General features: G+C 36.9%; 1 protein-coding gene across 2 annotated transcripts; it reads left to right on the forward strand.

The window, feature by feature from the left end:
* The first annotated feature begins 2,720 nt into the window (after window positions 1-2,720).
* Window positions 2,721-22,124, forward strand: eva1ab (eva-1 homolog A, regulator of programmed cell death b). Of its 2 annotated transcripts, XR_014625794.1 has the most exons (5): window positions 2,721-3,107; window positions 13,075-13,123; window positions 16,904-17,034; window positions 19,470-20,377; window positions 21,152-22,124. XR_014625794.1 is itself a non-coding variant. In XM_084394331.1 (3 exons), the coding sequence occupies exons 2-3, from the start codon at window positions 16,944-16,946 to the stop codon at window positions 19,838-19,840; spliced, it is 462 nt and encodes a 153-aa protein (XP_084250457.1). In that variant the 5' UTR covers window positions 3,047-3,107; window positions 16,904-16,943; the 3' UTR covers window positions 19,841-19,953. The 2 variants fall into 2 exon arrangements, 1 of the variants encoding a protein (XP_084250457.1); XM_084394331.1 differs by lacking the exons at window positions 13,075-13,123; window positions 21,152-22,124 and having other exon boundaries at window positions 3,047-3,107; window positions 19,470-19,953.
* The last annotated feature ends 321 nt before the right edge of the window (window positions 22,125-22,445 follow it).

Raw genomic sequence — 22,445 nt, forward strand, 5'->3', positions numbered from 1 at the left:
ATTAAAATAACCCTATAATCCACACACTTGAACTGAATACTGTTGAATGTCCTAAAGTGTATGGAATGTATCAATGTTTTTGATATAGTTTCATACCGTCATTTTTCCAGTGCTGACCCATCAGGGGCTCTGTGTGAAATGTGTTGACTCTGGGCAGCAGGGCAGTAAAGGCCAGCACATGGGGCAGCTGAAAGGCTGATGCTGAATTGTGCTGTTTCAGCAGACCCTTATGCCTGTTCAACAGGAACACAAATGAGGGACGGGGTGTTGTTAAGGATGTGGTTTATGCTTATATCCATTGAAAAGTTCTGGATCCAGATTATCAAAATTAAAGCAGTAACATTTTGAATCGCAAAGCTGGTAAGTCATACCCCTGGTTTTACAGACAAATCTTAAACCTAGTCCCAGACTAAAATGCATGTTTGAGCTGTTTCAACTGTAAGCAACTTGCACTGACGTATCTTAATATACCCCGGTAATGTTTTTCTTTTTTCTTTTTCTAAAGAACGTTTATAACAGCTATTAAATGTCCTATTTGAACTAAAGCCTAATCCTGGCTTAATCTAAGCCCTGTCTGTGAAACCAGGCCTTAATGTTGTACCTTTTAATAGTCGAATGCATTGTTGTTCACTTTGTGTGCATCATCAATATGGTTTTTAGCTGTAGATGTAATCTTTGGCCAGGAAAAGATTTCCTCATTATTTTTTTCCCCAGAGATGCTCCGACGTTACGTAAAGCTTTTGAACAATCACGCTAATCTAATCATCTCCATGAGTGAGTTTGGACTTCAGTAGCTCTGCAATCTGCTACATAATGTGCCTTCAGAATCTGTGGATCTCATCTGGCAGAGCACGGCTCTGTCTCTCTGCTTGTATTCGCTCATGTGGTCTCGTGTGCTTTTGGTGAACTATTAACATGCCCATTAAATGCTTAATTACCTTCCCTGGGAAAAGAGGTTTTCTTAATCATGACAGCCCCATTACGTTTATCTGGTTAGTGACAGTGTTTTTCAGCCATTTGAGAATTGAAAATAGAAGACAGACAAGACAACAAATGTACAGAGCTCATTGTTTTCCACTGTTTGTTTAACGCGGGCTGCTCAAACAGCTTTTATTACCAGCTATTATCTAGTAAGGTTACATGAGGTATGTCAACGCTCGGCTACTCTTTGATCATGCACTCTCATGCAATATGGACTATTTGTGCAACTACTAATATGGCACTTCATTGTTTAGAATGAAAATAATGTAAGCTGCAGCAAATCTAACCCACTTTTTAAGTCCCTTCCTTATCTTTTCATTGATTTAGATCAAATTTCAGATATTAAAACACTGTTTGTTAGTGATTTCAAAGCATTTGCTTGATTTTTAACCACAGTTCCTTCCGGTCACATTGAACTAACTTTGATCATTTCATGGATGGTGATGATGGAGTTGTTAGAAGATCAGGCTGAGCGATCAAAAGCTCAGGTCTTAGTCACAGACAGACAGCTATAGTGGTTCCTATCAGATTAGAGGAAGATGGCCACATTGGGTGGGCAGGTCAAAGACTATCTAAGGCTTTTATGGTCTATAAAAGCCACAGAAACTCAGCTTAATGAGTGTGCACAAAGGTCATGGGAATGCTCGTTGTTTATATGGACAAACTAAGGTTAAACGCATTAAACCTGTTTTTCTTTTTTTTTTTCTTTTTTTTTGGGGGATCTTTTGTCAAATAGCCTACAAGCCAAAAGCACTTAAAATGTATGAATTTCATTGCATTCCATAACAATATTTCAAGTGGCAGCTTCAGACAAATGATGCTAGAACTAACTTCACCTTTTACTGCTTTTTTTTTCTGGTTCAAAAGTCTCTTATGCTCAGCAAGGCTGCATTTATTTGATTAAAAATATTGATCAGTAATATTGTGAAATATTATTACTATTTAAAATAACGGTTTTCTATTTTGATATATTTTGAAATGTCATTCATTCCTGTGATGGCAAAGCTGAATTTTCAGCATCATTACTCCAGTCTTCAGTGTCACATGATCCTTCAGAAATCATACCAACATCAAGAAACATTTCTTATTATTATCAATGTTGAAAACTGTTCCTTTTCACACAGATGTCCTACAGATAACTACGTATTTAGTTTAGTACATTACCTATGAACATGATCCACTAACATCTGACAACTGGAAAATGTCAGAATATTTTTAATTTTGAAACGTATATCTATTGGTTTGTTATTAAAACCAGTTTTTGTGAAATGTTTTGCTTCAAAAGTGTGTGCGTGTGCTGTCCGTCTTTAAAATAAAGGACACTTTGTAATATATTTTGTTATATATATATTGCAAAGAAATTTATACATTATTAAGTGACTTACGTTACCAAATATATTCTCTGACCACTGTGTATTTTTCAACGCTGTTTGATGGTCATGCATTTTAAAGAACATGATTTTTTTATGAATTTCACTCTTGTACACGTGCACACACACACACACATGTGTACAAAAATGCTTTTTTCCCCCCAGAGAGCCTCGCAGCAGAATTCCCAGCAAAAGTTAACAGGCAAATTCCAAGTACAGGCTGAATGAAATTCCCATGTCATGTCCTGTTCTCTACTAGTCGTCCAACCATCCCCCTCCTTCTCCTTCTTTTCCAGACTCCCTCTCTCTCTCTCTCTCTCTTTCTCACTCAGTCTCCCAGACCTCCCTCTTCCCCTTTCTTTCATACTCACTGCTCTCCAGAGTTTCATTCTGACTGGTCTGTGTCTGTCAGTGGTGAATATTTCTGCCTCCTGGCTTCTCCGTGTCACATTCCAGCTTCTAGGGCACAGCGTCCTCCTGACATGGGTTATAAAGAGAAGCACAGCTCTAGTATGCATCTGCACTCGGCGCTATGACCACCTTTTGCCACCAGTGAAGTTTTTGAATTGTTTTGAATAGGCAAACAGACTCTCCAGGAGAGTTTACCTTCCTACTTTTTGCTCCCTTCTTTGAGACCTTTTGGACTTGTATGGATTCTCATTTATGCAGAAAGCTCACTTATGCACAGTGGAATACTCAAACGAAACAGTCTTTTACGGCTTCAGCTGAGATGTGTGCATGGACAGAATACAATGGGTGAGTTTGAGTGGAAATGTATGATGATCATGTTGCAATTGTGGGTTTGGCAGTTACTGTTTAAACCAAATTAAATGGCACACTTATTTAATGCTTATTAAATAATTAATAATAAATAATTTAAGTATTTAATAATAAAAAATAATACATATACCTAATATATTCAATTATTATTTTTTAGTTTTACAATTATTTATATATATATATATATATATAATAAAATATCTAAGATATTAAATATAAAATATTTTCTATTATTTTTATAATGTTTTACAATTAAAGTAAATAATAATATATTTTTTTATTATCAGATAATGTAATATGGGCTTATTTATAGGTGTTTCACTGCCCTTTTACTTGAATGTTTTTTATTTAATGTTTTAAGTGAAATGTCAACTAGGTATTGACTATAACTGTAACATGAATATATAAACTGAGGTCATATTTCCCGTCTATGGCCAGATATACAGATATGATCTATATCCTTTTATCTGCTGAATTAATATACTCTGATAAAGCTATGAATTATGAAGGTTTGCATAATGTGGTTCAGAGCTCACTTTAAGGAAGACATAATAACACGACGTGTCATTGCAATTGAAGTGACTATGACTATGCAACTAGTTTATCCACCCCTTCCAAAAAAAAAAAAAAAAAAGGAAAAAAAAAGGGAACACCTTTGCTCTCTGTGTTAAATAAAAGCTGTTGAATGACTCGCAGGGGTTCTGGACTCTTGTTTGAACAACAGCACCCTCGCAGGATTTCCTTTAACACTTCACATTAGATTGATGTCTTTTCTCTGCTCAGGAGGGCCAAACAGGGTCAACATCATCCCTCAAGCACAACCAGACACCCGCTGAGCCCAGAAACAAAACCTAAATGTTGATTATGGCTGTTTGACACAATTAAAGCAAGTTTAAGATTAACAATAAGGTTCGGTTTGTTACCATTAGTTAATGCATTAGGTATCATGCATTAACAATAAAAGAAATCACTTATTAATCCAGGTTAATATACAAATAAAATATTGTTCATTGTAATTCATGATTGTTCATAATATATTAACCAATGTTGATTTACACAACTTCAAATGTTAAGAATTTATTAGTATATGTAATAACTAACATTAAGCTAGATTAAATGCTGTAAAGGTATTGCAATTTCATGTTAGCTAATGCAGTAACTAAACTTAACATACTGAACCCAACTGTAAAGTGTTAACACTTTTTGTTACTTGGTAGTGCACGCACAATTTCAGGCCCCAGATACCCCAATCAGGTTTCTTAGCATTATATTCTTATCTAATGGCATCATTAACAGGAGTTTCTCTGTGCTGAGTGAGGAGGAAGTGTCCTTTAGTCATACCTCTTATTTTATACCTCCACCCTCAAATACACAAAGACCTCAATGTCTAGACCATAATTGAACTATTAGCTAATAGCTACCTAGCCAATTGTTAGAGTGTGATATCCTTGTGGCCATAGACCTCATGACTAGAAACAATACTTTCCCTCACCTTTAGAGTCTGTCTCACTTTTAGAGCCTGCTGTCGCCTGCTCTGGTTCTGGAAGGTCTCTAATAGAAGGACCAGATGTTGGCAGGACTTCCTGCAACTCTAGTGGTCTTCGACAGCTGCTTTGTGTCAGCTCCTGTCCCGGTTCCCGCTCTTAGAGCAGTAACGGTGGGGCCGATGGCCCTGAACACACACAGGGCGGCATTGTTCAGTGAGACAGGCTGAACACACAGGATTCAAACAGGTCTTAGTTGAAGTAAGTGTAGTGGCCAGAGACTTCAAACTGAATGGCCATGTTGTTTCAAACCTGTATGAGTTTTCTTTCTCCTGTGGACACACAACACAAAAAGCAGATATTTAGAAGAATGTTCTCGTTGCTTTTTTCCATTCATTGGAAGCATACAATAACTTGCGTCTCTCAAGATCCATAAACGACAAAAAGCATAAAATTACTATAAAAAAATATAACATTCTCACTTGAAAAGTAGTGTCACAATGAATAACATTTTATCATCAGCACATGTATTTACATATTTCCTGAAATCTTTTAATGACCCTGCTGTTGTTCATTATGCTCCCTCACGTTTTTTTTCTTTTTTTTCTCCAGTTGTTCTCCAAACTTAATTTAATATTTTCCCAGTTGGTTTGGCTGGTTGAAGTCACAATGTACTGTTATAATGTAATTCCACAAAGTGGAAAAAAGCCTTCTGTCAGTATGAATCAAGCTCAAAAATACACAGGACCCTGGCAGGGAGCATGTGGTATTTTATGAGCCCCTGTGCGATTATACTCTGGGATTTGCCTATGTTTTGTATGAGATATGTGTTTTGTGCAGCATTACGGCCAGCCTATCACATGCTTTCATGATTCAGCATATATCAGCACTGCCAATGGGGTGCAGTTAAGCAATTAAAAAGAGAACAAGTGGCTATGGTTAAAAAGAAAAATGCAAGGAAACAAACTAAAAACAATGGGCTGTTGTGTTGTCTGTTTTAGGGTTATGTCATTTTAAAGCAAGCCTGCCACAAAACTGCAATATTTACCATTTTCAAATTTAAAGTCATACTCTATATGGTAATAAGGGACCATTCACACAGAACACGTTTTGCATTCGTTTTTGCATTGTGTAAACATGAATTTTTTAATTCCACTGCCCTTCATCTTGCATTTTTAAACTCAAAAACAAGTTTTTGCATTCTACTGCACTGCTTTTCCATTGTTTTTTAATGCAAAACACTCTAGATGGATGCAGTTGCGTATCTCATGTCATATTTAGAATGTAGAGTCATGTTAAAGGGATAGTTCACCCAAAAAATAAAATTACCCCATGTTTTACTCATCTTCAAGCCATCCTAGGTGTGTATGACTTTCATATTTTAGACGGACACAATCTGAGATATATCAAAAAATGTCCTGGCTCTTCCAAGCTTTATAATGGCAGTGAATGGAGGATGAGATTTTGAAGCCCAAAAAAGTGCATACAATCCAAGTAATCCACACTGCTCCGGGGGGTTAATAAAGGCCGCCTGTCGGAAGTGTTAAACATGGATATTTTTCTTACACAAAAGCATCGCTTCGCTTCAGAAGGCCTTTATTAACCCCCCGTAGCCGTGTTGAGTACGTTTATGGTGGATGGATGCACTTTTTGGGGGCTTCAAAATCTCATCCTCCATTCACTGTCATTATAAAGCTTGGAAGAGCCAGGAACTTTTTTTAATATAACTCTGATTGTATTAGTCTGAAAGAAGAAAGTCATGTACACATAGAATGGCTTGAGGGTGAATAAATCATGGGGTAATTTTCATTTTTGGATGAACTATTCCTTTAAAAGAGGTTCCTTTAAAAACAAAAAACAATGGAGACCTTGCTTTTTTTTTTTTTTATTCCACTGCCCTGCATCTCAAAAAGGACACAAAGGGACTATAGCTAGTACACCACAAAACAACAACACTGGATGCATTACAGCAAACATTCCAAATCCATTTGTCCTGTTGCCAGATTTGGCACAAACACAGGGAGTACCTCACAAATAGAACAGAGCATCCATTTACTGTTCGATGCATGATAAAGTGATGCATCTAGTGTGGACATCAGACAGTTTTTAACACAACACAACATGACACTGTGCTTATATGCAAATATATTACAAGTCCTCTGAAGCCATTTGATAGATCTATGTTCCATGGAGGAAAGAAATGTTTACAGTTTTGGAACAACATAAGTGTGAGTAAATGAAAGAATTTTTGGATTAACTAAACCTTTATATGCCTTTCATGAGCTTGTGTGGTGAACAAGTTCAGCATAATAAGCCCAAAATACTTTTAACAGTTCTGTGGCAGCCATAAATTCTAATCTGCATTAGAAGCTTGATCTTGCATAAATATGGTAATAATTAGCATCTGTCCACACAGACGGTCTCTTTCTTTCTCAAATAAACTATTATACTGCAGATCAGTTAATGTCTTATGTTAATAGAGTTGACTCTTCGGCCTATAATTATGGAGTTGCTAACTGTTTAATTCTGAGCCAGGTGTGCGTGGCCTCAAGCAGATCAACTGAGAAGGCAACGTTTCAGCTGTTGCAGGCATGCAACCATTGGCATTACACAATGGCTTCCTTTTTTTTTGTTGAGATTATTCTACATCCAGTGTAGCAAGTGACTTCAACCAGCTGTTTTGATTTGTTGGGTCTTAAAGGTTAATCAATATTTTTTGGAAGCAACTAAAATGCTTTGTAAGACAGAAATGAAAATGAAATAAATGATCAAGTGTTCTTCAGAATAGTCAAATGGGCCTCTCAGGTACCCGATCAAAGATGATACTGTGTATATGCGTTACGAAAGGCAAGAGGCCTGGCTGAATGTTTGTTTGTTTATCCTGTGGGGTCTGCTCTGAATGTGTGTGTGCGCGCTTCCATGTGTGTTAGTGTGATCTGTCAGTAAGAGCATAATCTGGCCTCCGGCTTGCTTACGTGGTAAAGCTAGGTCTGTGTTCTGAGAGACAGGACCTTTGTGAAGGACAGTGGAATGGCATGAATTTTACAAGGTTTCCATTAATACTTCAGTGTGAGTATTAATCTTTTTTTAAGGCAAGCATCACCGTTTTTAAAAAGTACAATACAAGAGCCTCTGGATATACGTTTCTGCCTGAGTTGTACATTCCAAGGATAATTACCCATGACCCCAAATTTAAAGAAATGTTCAATGGAGAATAGGATTCAAATGGGAATGCTATGCCAGCCAGTTAAACTCTTAAAAATAAAGGTTCCTTATTGGCATTGATGGTTCCATGAAGAGAGTTTAACATCCATGGAACATTTCCATTGCACAAAAGGTTCTTAAGATTATTCAAATGTTCTTCACAGTAAGAAAAAAAGGTTATTTTAAGAACCGTTAACAGAACGGTTCTTCTGAGAACGCAAAATGGTTCTTGGTCATCGCTATATGAAAATCCTCTTCTGGCATCTTTATTTTTAATGCACACAGAGCCGTACAAACACAGAACACTAACATTGACATCCCTTGGGGCATCCGTTTGAACATAGTTCTCCACTAAGGCGCTCAAAAACGGTGATTCTACTAAAACATTCTTTAGTTGAAAGCTTCGTTCTGTTTCCAAGAAGCCAGACCTAAATAAAGTCATCATGTTTTTCTTGCCGTTACAGCAAAAACCAGCAGCATGTTAAACATGGTTTTCGTAAGCATCCAAGCCTCTTTTCTCTCATGGTGGTTAAGGGTCAAAGAAACTGGTGCTAAATCAGTACAAAAGGGCAACATCCTTCAACAGCCCTTTGTTTTTCATCCAAGTAAATCTCTCATCGTGACAATAAATGGTTAAATGTGGTATTATAAAAACATTTCTGAAAAATAAAAAAATGGCTATAGTGACGTTAAATAATAGTAGTCTCTCGTCTTGAGGCAGCTGAGGTATGGAAAAGCTTTAGTTTCCCCATCTGTGTGGGGTTAAGTACATTTAAGTCCTCCAGCTCCACTGTTCTGCTTCACTGAGCTAACTCTCACTGAGTTGGAGAGAGCCGAGACTGGCCCTGCATTCTGAAACCTAATATTAGAGAAGAAAAAAGCAGGGGAGAAAGAAAAAAGGAAGAAAAGAAAAAAAAAAAAAACACAAGGCAGAGAGGAAGTGTAGCATTAAGGTTGGCAAATGAATCTGCCCAAAGTCATGTTTTGTGATTATAATGAGGGTGAAGCGGTGTGGTGCAGGCAAATGAGAGTCAAATAAATCATGGCTGTATTTAGGATCTCAGGCTCTAACATGAAATACTCAGTGATGCAAGATAATATCTGTTAGATCCTGTGAAATCGTAACTGGAGTTTAGTATTTGTAGTCTTTGGGGTTTTACTTTGGATAGTGTACTCCTGAAAGTTGACAAATGCTTTTGTATACACATTCAAAATGTACTGTCTTTCTCTTCTAAAATGGACTAAAAATACTGATGACTCATCTTGCACTCACAGGTATATCCACTCACCCTAATTCATGCTTGAATGACAATGTCCCTCCCATAAACCAAAAAATATCACAGGGAATTAATTCATGAAAAATTCATTGTTCAATAATAATCTAGTATCTCCTGTGCAATCAATCAATCAATCAATCAATCAATCAATCAATCAATCAATCAATCAATCAATCCACCCACCCATCCATCCATCTCAGTATTGAGTCTTTTAGAGTTTTTTTTTTAGTTTTTTTTACAGTATTAATTATCTTTGTTAATGAAAGTGTTCCTGTAAATGTGCACTCAGTATGTCTATAAACCATGCAGGCTCATGTTGAATGAACTAAAATGGATTATTAGAAGAAGTCAAATGTGTATGTGGGATTATGTGATCAGACATAGGCATCTTGAGCATTCATTATGCCGTCTCTCCTAATCTTCCTTTATGAGGTGTGAGGAGATGGAGTGGTTTGTGGTTACAACCAACTCTGGATGGGATGAAAATTGCATGATACAAAAATAAAACAGTCATAAGTAGCGGGAATTCGGTTTGCTTTGCATCTGATAAAATGCTCAAACGCTCATTTAAATCTGTTTATATTTGAGGGGTTTGATTGCATAGCAAACAAAGACATGACTAGTTGAGAGATTCCATTGTTTTACACTCTCTCCGTCTTATATTCTGTATTGTCATGCACCTTTCCTTATCTTTCTCTTAATGTTCTTTGACCAGACTTCCATTTAGCCATTCCTTCTGATCAGAGACAGCTGCTGGAAAACTGCGTGCAGTCCTCTATTTTTAAACATTTCTTCTAAAAATAGAAATCTGAAACTCCCCAATGAATCTTTTCCTGTGATGTCTAGTATAATCTCTCTCTCTTATGAAAACAGTGATGAAGTCTGAATCATTCCCTCTGCTCTTTCGTTTCTCTTCTGAATCTCACGAGTTCACGATAAACAGACCCCTGTGAAAAGACATATTTTCATAAGGCCACTTGCAGTATCAGGCTCCCTCTGATATTTAACGACTTAAATGGTTTTGTGCTTGTATCCCAATCCTCTGACGAAAACGTATACGTAATGTTTTTTCACCCCCGCAAAATGTGGCCCGTTCTTGTTTATTTTGATGTTCGTAGGAAAGGGAGGCAGTTCATTCCTTTTAGCAGTCAACATTTATCACAGGGCTAAGCAGATTTAGTAAACAATCAATGTTCTTATAGTAAACTGCTACATATTTTATTGTTCAGTGGAAGTCAATGGGGTCCAATGTTGTTTCGGACCTACTGACTTTCATTGTCTGGACAAAAACATAGGAAACTTTCTACATGAAAAACATTCAGATTTCCAATGACATGAAGGTGAATAAATGTTGACAGATTTTTCTTTTTTGGGTGAACTGTTCCTATAGTCTTAACTAAAAAAAAGCACCTGTTTACCATTCCACCTGTTTGTTTGTTCTTGAGGAACTTACATAGATGGCACAGAAAAATGCCTGACCAGCTAAAAGCGACCTTCTTGGTCAACAATGCAGGCTGGTTGGGATGCTTGTGGGAGGTCTAGTTGACATTGACTCATTTTAACCCTGGCTGTGAATACTAATGACAGCAGATGTTCACCCATTATTGTCTCAACTTAAATATCATGTTATAGTTGAGAAACAGGTGCTTGAATTCCCTGTTAAAATGATTAGAAGTTTGTTATTTAAAATGGGAGAACAGCCATGCTGCTTAACTTATTCAATGAGGAACAACATCATTTTAGAGTTGCTCGTTTGCTGTACTTCTATTTGTGAAGTCAAATGAAAGGGTATTGGCTTGTGCCAGCTTTGAAGCTCAGGTTTGGGCTTAGTTTGGCTCGGTGTCTGATTAAAGCCAGGCTCCGTTGGTCCGGGCCTTCAAATACTACAGGCTTCTGGCTTCAATAAAGTCCTGCCAAAAATGAGCTGCCGCTTTCCTCTCTTGATTGCGGTGCATAACAGTGGTTCCATTTAGAGGACAACGCTGAAAACTTTCTCAAAATATTTGTAATAGACAATTCCAGGGAACATAGTAAGCATAATTCATTCAAGAATGTTATGGGCCTTATGACAAATCGGTGTTCTCGTGAATGTATTTACAACACATTTGACAATCTGTAGTTTGCCTTAGTAGGCTAATGCATTTCATTGTTATTATAGCATGATAGAATTACATCTCTCATTATTTTGTCTAATATTTTCATAAAATGATATGCTGTAATTAACTTAAACTTAAAAAAAACTTTACATCAGAGTTTTGAATTTTGAAGGACGTCATATGAATGTTTTTGTTTTCTTTGAATCTGAACATATTTAAACCAAACCTGTCTGTCACAGGATAGGCTAAGATAACCGATTTCAGTCATAACTTATGAATTATTTAAAGGATTAGTTCACCCAAAAAATTTGAATTCTGTCATTAATTACTCACCTTCGTGTCGTTCCAAACCCGTGAAACTTTCGTTCATCTTCGGAACAAAAATGAAGATATTTTTAATCAAATCTGAGCCACTTCTACTCTCCATTGACAGCTACGCAACTACCACTTTGATGAGACAAGAGATCGTAAAATTAATCCTAAAGCACTCAATTCATATGGATTAGATTTACGATCTCTTTAGGGAACTTTTTGAAGCTTTAAAGTGTCAATTGCGTAGCTGTCAATGGAGGGACAGAAATCACTCAGATTTTATTAAAAAGATCTTCATTTGTCGGCGCCAATAGCCCCATGGTTAACGCGCCGACATATAGCGCAACTGCGCCTCCGGCGACCCGAGTTCGATTCCCAGCTCGAGGTCCTTTGCCGATCCCCTTCCCCTTTCTCTCCACCCCACGCTTTCCTGTCAAAATCTCTACTGTCCTATCACATAAAGGCACAAAAAGACCAAAAACATAACTTGCAAAAAAAAAAAGATCATCATTTGTGTTCCGAAGGTGAACGAAAGTCGTACGGGTTTGGAACGGCATGATGGTGAGTAATTAATGACAAAATTTCCATTTTTGGGTGAACTAGTTTAATAATATTTATTATTATTTATAATTTTGACAATGTGTAGTTTGTGTATTTTGCCTTGATGAATGATGGGATTAAATTGCTTTTCTGTGATCTCTCATTATTTTGTCCCATATTTTTTGATGAAATATTGAATTCATTTAAATAAGCTGATGTAATCATCCTTTTCAAGCTTTAAGATTCAATTACTGGCCTCTTTTAACCTTGTATTGACATTGGAAGAAGCTAAGAAATTTAGATCTATTTTAATATGATGACCGGTTAAAACCCATGAGATTTCTGTGGGAAAGAAGGACTTGTCCTGCATGGGAAAAGTCAAGTGAAGTTTTCCAAAAACATTATATACCACAAGAACAACAATTTACTGTTTTCCGAAGTACAGATATGAAAACACTAAACAGATAATCATTTTTTACAAAGGTATGATCACTGACTAGTCATTTACCACCTACTGTATGTCATCTCTCTATATATTGCTCTCACACCAAATCCTGATATTCGCATTGTGACCAAGTTTCATTCTTAAAAAAATCATGTCATAATTCAGTAAGCAGAATTTTTGGTTTTACTCATTGTGGCTTTCAAATAGTAAGATAATTGGCCTGTCCCAAGCGAACTTTGTACAACTTCAACACGCATTTTTGTTGTTGTTGTTGTTGTCTAGTTAGGGAGGGTTTTGGTCCTGACTAATCACTGTGGTTGAATGGAGGAGTGTGTGTACAGGAAAAGGACTCATAGTGATACTATGTGATGTATGAACTCTAAGTTTGGGAAAAGAGCGTTTTTCCACTGAAGGTCTTATCATAGCACTGAGGGGGCTGCTCTGTTACATAGATCACTGTGACTCATACAGTAGCCCCACATTTTTTTCTTTTGCTTTGTCCATCAGTTTTGAAGAGCCAAAGGGAGGATGCTGAAGTTTCTTTCTCATTGTGTCTTGCTTTCTTTTGTTCTCTGTTCTTTGCAGTGTGACCTTAAAGTTCGCATAGATGGACCACTGTATCGACACACTCCAGGTAAGACAGACTCTGCAATATTAAACTTCACGTGCTATCTTGTGTTAAACAGGTAAAAAGAACCACAAACATGTCGCTGCAAAACAATAACATCAGCAGATCAAGTAAGACTTGAGCATCTGAGTATAAATAACAGTAATTCATTTGTGTTGCTGTAATTTTTGCAAAAGTACAAGCATCACAGACAGTAGCACTTTGCAAAAGGTGATGTGATTGTCTTGCATGGAGGCTTCACATAGCATTTGACTATTTACACCTGAAAATACTGTTTAAACATCCAAATTATGGTGCAGAGCCTGGGAGATATTCATAATTATAAGATAGTAATGAGGGTGAATGAAGAGCCTCATCAGACTGCACAGACTGAAAGACTCAACAGTTACATTTGCTTAGCAGTGCTGGGTATTTTTAACAGGTACTTTCCATGTAAATGGTACCAATTAGGGCTTTAAAAACATGCAGTTAAAAATTTGATTCCCAAGAAGTTAAAATTACTTTTATACAAGCTGTTTTATTGTGTATTAATTGTGTTTTATTTTACTAAGACAATATTACTAAATTCAGAATTTTCTGTCTAAAAACTGACTTTTTGTTTTTGTAATTTTCTAGCAATATATTTTTAACATATTAAAAATTGTATATGTAGACTACACCATTTAAAAGTTTAGAATCAAGATTTTTGTTTTGAAATAAGTGAATACTTTTATTCCAAAAGGCGCATTCAATTTATTACAAGTGACAGTGAAGACATTTATGATGTTAGAGATTTAAATTTGAAATAGATGCTGTTCTTCTGCACTTTCTATATATTAAAGAAGTATGTTAATTGTTTCATACATTTCTAAAGAATCATGTGACACTGAAGACTGGAATAATGATGCTGAAAATTCAGTTTTGCTATGACTGGAATTATTAAATTTTAAACTAAATTAAAATAGAAAACAGCTATTTTAAATTGTGATAACATTTAATCATTAGGGTGGTCCTTATTTTTAAAGTCTCCAATTGTCATGCTCTTAACCCTTAATTGTTCCTTTATATAAGAAAATACAGCATGCCAACTTTTATGGCAGTAACATAATAATTACTGGTAGCTCAATAGCTTTAAACTTTCTGAGATTTTGATGATTTTCGTAAAAACAAAATCATTTGAATTGATATTGTACCTGGCTAGTAAAATTCCCAAAAAAAATCTCCATAAAAGCATCTAATGCACCATATATTCCTAAATATGTATTTTAGATACATATCTCAGTTTACTTATTGTAGAAACTAAATCCAAATTAATCCATCCATGACCCGGTTTAGCAGATTTACCTTTCCTGGTGGAACCAATACATATTTCTATTGATGATCACCTTGGTTATTGTTTGGGTTTAGAGCACATTTTTTGGTTTAAAAAATTACATTACGTTCCTTGAAATTGACCCGGAACTTTGGCCGAATCAAGCAGATTATCAGGAGGCACAGGCAACCATACATGCAATGAAAGTAGTCAATGATCACGCCGAGAGAGGAGTGGCTCTGATTCAAGAATACAATGGCTATCTCACACACTCTGAAGAACAATTGCAGTTTCTCCTTCATGTGGTGGAAGATCACCGACGGATCTATCCAGACTGCAAAAAGTCGACACTGGCTGCTGAGCATCAGAAATGAGGGATTGTTGAAAACTTTGTGTTTTTTTGAGATTGTTGTCATGTCAGTGTTGCTCTGAGTTCAATAAAATGTAGTTCATTTGCAGCAACTTTTAATATTACTTGCATATCACAATAACGCCGCACAGTTTAACATAGGCAATCTTCCACATGATTGAGCTACCTCTAAATATCTTTTTTTTTGTCAACATTTTTGCATATTTCTAATTTTGAAGTTAAAAGGAACAGTTTAAGAGGTTAAGACACTAACATTTTGCAAATATATATATATATATTGGACTTGATAAGGACCACCCTATTAATCATATTTCTGTTTTTGATCAAATAAATAAAGCCTTGGTGAATAGAGAGGCTAGAAATCTTATCCTAAACTTTTGAATATCACCATATTAAGCTGTTGTCATGTAAATGCCTGTTCACACCAAGAACAAGTATAAAGACAACTATAAAGATAACTATATTTTTTTATATATTATTTGAACCGGGTTCGTTTGATTTTGGCTCATTCACACACACTGCCAGTGATTTTCCGGAATCAGAGTGCGTTCACACACAAGCCGTAAAAATCCCGTAAAGACACGTGACATTGATGTGACTTGTAATGTCTCAGCAGCGTCTTAAGTTTGCTGATGAGCTGCGATTTCTCTCTCGAGAAACCATTCTTGTGCATTTTTTACTCTGATTCGATCATAAACTTGCGCATTACGTAGGCCTACCGTTTCACTGCTGGCGAACGATCCCGCGCTTCGGCGTCATCACTACAACACGGCATTATTACGGATTTTGTTCACACAGCGCGCGTTCCGGGACTGAACACGGCAATGTTACTAGGTCCCCAACCCGGCATCGATCCCGGCATCAATCCCGGGTCGTGTTTGCGTTCACACAGAAGGCGCTCTGGCAATTTTCCGGGTTCAAAGCGCTGTGTGAAAGAGGCTTTTGGGGCTTTAGTGTCCACAACCAACACACAATATATTTATTCTAAGCATGCGCTGCAGTTTTGTCGTCTGCCGCTTTAAATGCTCGAGCGCTATAAAGCAGGATGGATTATGATTGGCTGTCAATGTTTCTATCGTTCATCAGCTGGAAAAAATTATCGCTCTGAAAGTGATTCCAATAATATCGTTACTGTGTCGTTATCATTATAGCTGTGGTGTGGACTCTGCTCTATATCGTTATAGTTTTTGCCCTTGGTGTGAACTTGGTTTAATATGGACGCAGTCAAGAAGGTCAAGAACTCTTGAGGTGGGACAGGGCAAAAATCACAATTTTAAGGATAACACCAAAAACACCAACATGCGCCTATATCTGTGTAAAGTGTCAACAGTCTGAAAGAGCAGCCTGTCTTCCTCTAAGTGAGACAGACCGAGACTCTACATTCCATTACACCCACGTGAATGACTGGCTCTGAGTGCCGTCTACCTTCAGCCCAGCCCCAGACTATACTGAAAAACATTTACTAACCTTTCTAAGCTTTCTGTCCAACCATCCTGCCACACTGACTCGGTGTTGTTTGTGTTCAACCACCTTTGTTTCATTACATTTGATTTCTTCTTTTTGGGATGAAAGACAAAAAAACAGTCAATATGTCCTGGCAATTTGGCAACAATTTACGGGTAAATTTTCCCAGATGCCTAGAAATGGTTTTACGAGAGAGAATGAGAGAATGTCAGGGGTAGGATGGCATACTATAAATAAATCTTTCTTTGTGAAAGGTTATAATTTCTATTATGATTGTCTCAAATGCAGTCATCAATCACCTTGTCAGTGAACAATAATGCATATGTTGGATCAGAATGTCTTTTTTGTCTGATCTTGTGTGACAGTTTGATGAGGATGAATTAAATTTTAGGTTGTTACAATGTCTGTGGTTGCACAGTAATATAGCATGATTCTGGTGTTCGGAAATTTCCAGCCTGTCTGTAAAAATAGTTTTCTCAGCACATGAGGTTATGGTACAGCCTAAATGTAGGGAGAAATCCCAATATAATTACACTCTTTAAAACAACATCATTATAAGCTATGGTTCAGTGCTTCCCTTTATATGGATTTAAAAAAAAATGAAGGTGGGTTCAGACTGGTTTTAACTTGTGGTATCTCCCTCTCTTTTTCTCTCTTTCAGTACCACAAAATAACTGATCCATAGAGTGTTCGTGTATGAAATGGTTACAGCTTTCCTCAATGAAAGGCAAGCCACTACCGAGGAGATGGCTTTAGTGAGCAATGCACTGGCTGCTTACTCCTTCATAGCAGGTAAAAACAAGTTTGGTACACTACTTCTACCCTCACATCCCCACTATACCCTGTACAAAAACTGGCCGATTCATTTTTATTCTATTTTCAAGTACAATTTTGGTTTCAAACGATTATGAACACAAGATAATCATGTGCATAATTGCAATTCTGCAATTTTTGAAATGAAACTCCAGCTTTTGTCTTGTTATACATACACCCTTTTCCTTTACAGAGGCAAGTTTTTTTGCCCCTCCCTAAATGGATTTTTATATAGCCCACTTTATATGCCAAAAATATTTTTATATTGAATACGTTTAGTACTTTTCAATGAAAACTGCTAATAATTCATTCTATATACTGTATAAAAATGAATTATACCAAAATAAGCTAGATCAAGGACTAAGGAAGTGCAATATAACAATTTATAGTTCTTAAGTATTTCAATCTAATTTCTTTTCATTTATTATTCAAATTGTATGTATTATATTGTTTATTGTCTATTTTATTACATTTTTCACCCATTTTAAATTGTTTTTCAATTATATTTAAAGTTCAACTGTTAAAAAATATGAGTTTAATTACAGCATGATGTTTCCAAACAGTGAGTAACGGTGTTAAATAATCTAAAACCGCTGTATTGTGCAGCCAGGCTTTGTGAAGAAACACTAGAGTGGTGCAGGACAGGTATGACGTCACTTTGAAGGCCAACCATAAGTTAGCATCAAAATAGGATTTTCCCATAGGCTTTTGGATTATTGCTAAAAACAAGGTCTGTGATCAACAAAAGTTTATGATACTTGCACGTTTTGTCCATCAAGATAATTATCACAGATGAACACAACTTTTATGAATTTTGAAGCCTAACTGCAGTCGGTAGAGTAGACTATAAACGAACTACACCAGTCCCATGACTTCCAACGTCACCTTCCGACAACTCTTTCAGTTTTTATCTAAAAACATTTTCCCAGAAAGTTTGAGTTAGAATAGTTAATAAGAGCATGATTATAAGCATAATGAGGCTGTAAAAGTGGACCGAGTTTACCTGTTTGGTGTGATAACGTTTAATGTCGCCAACAGCCTCTGTCTGTAGTCCCATTTAGCCACTTGTTAGCAACCGCCTTTTTCAAGACACGTAACAGCTTCAAAAAAATCACGAGTGGGGTAATATTGATGTATTTTATGTTGTAGAATAAAACGTGAAAGTGTCTTGAGCTTAACCGCAAACCTTTTTTCAGACATTTAACCAAAACTCCATTCAAAACACCCATTGACTTCGGGACGATGGAACCAAGTGGGAAATCCATCAGCCGGAAACTTAAGCTTCCCCGGGGGTCGCCATTGATTAGCAGACCATCACCTGCTGTTAGCATTCCATTGACTCCCATTCATTTTGGCGTCACTTTGACAGCGAATAACTTTACATCTGAGGCATTTAAAGACTTCATTTGTCCGTTATTTATTTCTAAAGAAACACGAAAATGTATAAAAGGCTCCATTACCTTGTATCTTACGTTATGGCCCTGTAGAAGCAGTTTTTGTAAAAATAGGCTAACGATTGCGTCATAACCACTCTGTCGCAAAGTAGATAAATTACCGTATGGACAGGAGGAGAAGCTCGCGGGCAATTGGGGGGACGTGGAGGCAAAAATTACAAAATTATTCATCAGAATACTTAGCAAAAGTTGCTCCTGCTCCTAGCTCATGGACACCTCCTACTCACACTCTCAGTCTCTGCAAGTTTCGGAAGGGAATGATTCAGATTTCTCTTGGCACAGCTACTAGAAGACAGACGGGTTGCTCACGTCACATCTACGTCGTCAAGCTCAGTTTGAGTCTGCGCAGTATGGTCAGCCATCAGGAAATGAGTGCTTCTTATTGACTTCACTTTTCTCCGTTGAAGTCTATGGGGTCACTGTGTCCATTTCTTTTACTGTCTATGGATGGAAACGTTAAAATGTTAACTCGCTTCTGCGTTTTGGCCTACAGAGTGATGTCATACCTGCACCACTCTATACGCACGCATGCAACTGACATCACTGTTTTCCCAAAAATTAAATATACGTTTGTGTATTTTACACGAAACAATAACGGTATCGTTTTCAAAAACGTGCATTTTGTAACACATTTTCATAAGTGTGTTCTCAGGCCCCCAAAACACTGTTGTCGTGTAAATGAACGCCCAAAATGCATAAAAAGTTCTCCATTTATTAGTTGAAATGCTTTCCAATGCATATGGGGGTAAAAGAGATGAAACACACTGACATTTTTTACTTCATGTTTTAAAATATATATATATATATATATTACATATATATAAACAACATTTTGGAAATTAAACATATCACCAGAAGCATAAACTGCATTTTAGATTTTTTTTTACTTTAATTTATCCGGACACAATCCGTTACACCAAACGAATGCAAACGTTTCTAACCTTCTGAACTTTTCTGCAGATCAGCCGGAACGGGCGGCACTGTATTTTGTGTGTGGAGTGTGTTTGGGACTGGTTCTCACTCTCATCGCGTTAGTGGTGCAGATCTCCTGTCGAACCGACTGCAAAAGGCAGCAAGCGCCCAGGAAAACAGGAAAGACTGCGGAGAGCACCAGTGACACGAGCGACAGCGATTCAGACTGGGACAATGCCTCCGACCTCTCAGCACGCCGCCACCGACGCTTTGAACGAACGCTCGGTAACGTGTTTACCTCCGCCGAAGAGCTGGAGCGCGCGCAGCGATTGGAAGAACGCGAGCGGATTATACGGGAGATCTGGATGAACGGACAGCCAGATATGCCGGGCACACGCAGCCTGAACCGCTACTATTGAAGTCGTTGTAGGTTTGAGGAAATATTGAACTGTATAATAGCTATTACACTTTTTGGTGGATACAGTAAGGGACTGAGACATGAGCGTCACCATGAGCGTTTACTAGACGTCTAGGAACATCTCTTCTGGTGGCACTGGCACTCGTGTATTTAAAGGTGCACTCAGTATATTTTTGGTTTATGTTGCGCTGATATACTGACCATATGATACTGACACTTATACTGACGCCTAGTGGCGTGGATGAAAAAGTAATGTTTTTAGTTACTGATGACAATGTAGAACGTCCACCACTTGGAGAAATCGGTAATTACCCATTTATGGTTTGAAGTATTCAAATAATGATCTGGTGATATTATTTTAAAACTCTTCAAATAACAAACAGGCATTATAATTATTTAAACACAAGTACAATAAATCCAAGCAGCATGCATTGAGGAAAACTTCCTCAAGCAACTTGGAGCAACTTCAACAAATCTACATTTTGCCCAGCTCCAAGAAAAATCAAACAGCTAATTTCATAATGAGGGAAATTACTGAGTGCACCTTTAAAGGGATACTCCACTTTTTTTGGAAATAGGCTCATTTTACAACTCCCCCAGAGTTAAACAGTTGAGTTTTACCGTTTTCGAATCCATTCAGCCGATCTCCGGGTCTGGGGGGTCCCACTTTTAGCATAGCTTAGCATAATGAATTGAACCGGACAAGACCATTAGCATCTCTCTCAAAAAAAATGAACAAAGAGTTTCGATATTTTTCCTATTTAAAACTTGACTCTTCTGTAGTTACATCGTGTACTAAGACCGACGGAAAATGATACTCTCATTCCTGCGTAATAATCAAGAAACTTTGCTGCAGTACCATGAGTCCAGCAGGCGTAATGATATGATGCAGCACATGCCGCCTGATAATAGGCTACTGAGCTGGGGACTATTATCAGGCGCTGCGTCATATCATTACGCCTGCTGGACTCATGGTACTGCAGCAAAGTTTCTTGATTATTACGCAGGAATGAGAGTATAGTTCCTAGCCATATCAGCCTAGAAAATCGCAACTTTACATTTTCCGTCGGTCTTAGTACACGATGTAACTACAGAAGAGTCAAGTTTTAAATAGGAAAAATATCGAAACTCTTTGTTCATTTTTTTGAGAGAGATGCTAATGGTCTTGTCCGGTTCAATTCATTATGCTAAGCTATGCTAAAAGTGGGACCCCCAGACCCGGAGATCGGCTGAATGGATTCCAAAATGATAAAACTCAACTGTTTAACTCTGGGGGAGTTGTAAAATGAGCCTATTTCCAAAGAAAGTGGAGTATCCCTTTAATGAAAACTTATTTGAATGAAGAATTCACCATGAGATATAAAACAGGTGGAGGAAAAATAATATGCTTGAGCTTTGACTATGCTTGCCTTGAAATATTGTGTTTTTAATTGGAATGAATTTTGTCCTATATTAGTTTTAGTCACATGAATATTGGACAATTCAGACACCTAATTTTATTAAGATCTTAACCTTTAGTTGCCTGTAATATTATTTTTTTATTTAAGCAAAATGACTTTCTGTTACAAACACTTTTATTATACAAAAGCTTTGTCTTGGAGCTCAGGGTTTTCATGACCTCTGTGAAGGATTTTTTCTCATTTGTGAGATATTTTGTAAACTGACAAAACAAAATGATTGTCTGTGCCTTCATTTTCGAAAAATTTGCTGTAAAAGTAAAAAGATATTAAGGTGGATTTACAGACATCTAGCATAATCACTTCTTTTTTGCAGTGTAGGCCTTTTTCAAGCAAGTATTAATTATGCATGGAAGACAATCACCTCTATTTGTACTATATTTTTCACAGGAATCAGGGTAGTATGAATTTTCAACATGGTGCTATAGTTCAAATCCATCCATGCATGAGCACAGTTGAGCAATCCAACTATGGTCCAGAAAGGTCAGATATGTCCTCAAATATGTCCCTGTCCTTATTTCACCCTTTGGTGTTCAACACATGCAGCATTTTAATGTAACAAAGAGGCTCACATGCTTCCACCGTCTCATTCCACACCGATTTAGTATAAGTGTTTCAAAAATAGTTTCATTTCATAGAAATATATGGATTTAGGCCTATTAGAAAATGATTTTGTGAAGAATTTGCATCTGGCTGTTTTTTTATTTTATTTTTTTATTTTACATGGTTGTTTTTAACGTGTTTGAGGGGGAGTAATGTGCCAAAAGTTTGTCTGTGGATCCAGTCAATACATCTTTCCATAAAATAAAAAAACAAAGCTTTTAAAGCAATTTGTTCATGCCAATACTTCTGTAACCACACTCTGAATGTCTCTTTGCACAAACTTTTACTGAATGTATTGGTGCCCTCTGTTGTCTGATGAGAACAGGTGTTATGACAGAATCCAATATACAGTTGAAAGATTTTTATTCCAATATTAGGCAATGTAAATGAGTAGACGGACAAATAGAACGAAGAAAGAGTAGAAGATTTCCAACAATATGGAAATCTATGTAGTATAATTTAATGGTACCAGATCATAATTTATATTAGTACAAATGAACACAAGATAGGAAGTTCTGAAAAGCAAAAGGCAAATGTGTAGTCGTT

The sequence above is a fragment of the Rutilus rutilus genome, assembly GCF_951802725.1.
Source record: "Rutilus rutilus genome assembly, chromosome: 21".
NCBI lineage: Eukaryota > Metazoa > Chordata > Actinopteri > Cypriniformes > Leuciscidae > Rutilus > Rutilus rutilus.

What these genes read in the sequence shown, in the direction of transcription:
- eva1ab (XM_084394331.1), top strand. Translation starts at nt 16,944, where the DNA reads ATGGTTACAGCTTTCCTCAATGAAAGGCAAGCCACTACCGAGGAGATG. An exon ending in TGCTTACTCCTTCATAGCAG is followed by an intron (nt 17,035 to 19,469) that starts GTAAAAACAAGT and finishes ACTTTTCTGCAG; the next exon opens with ATCAGCCGGAACGGGCGGCA.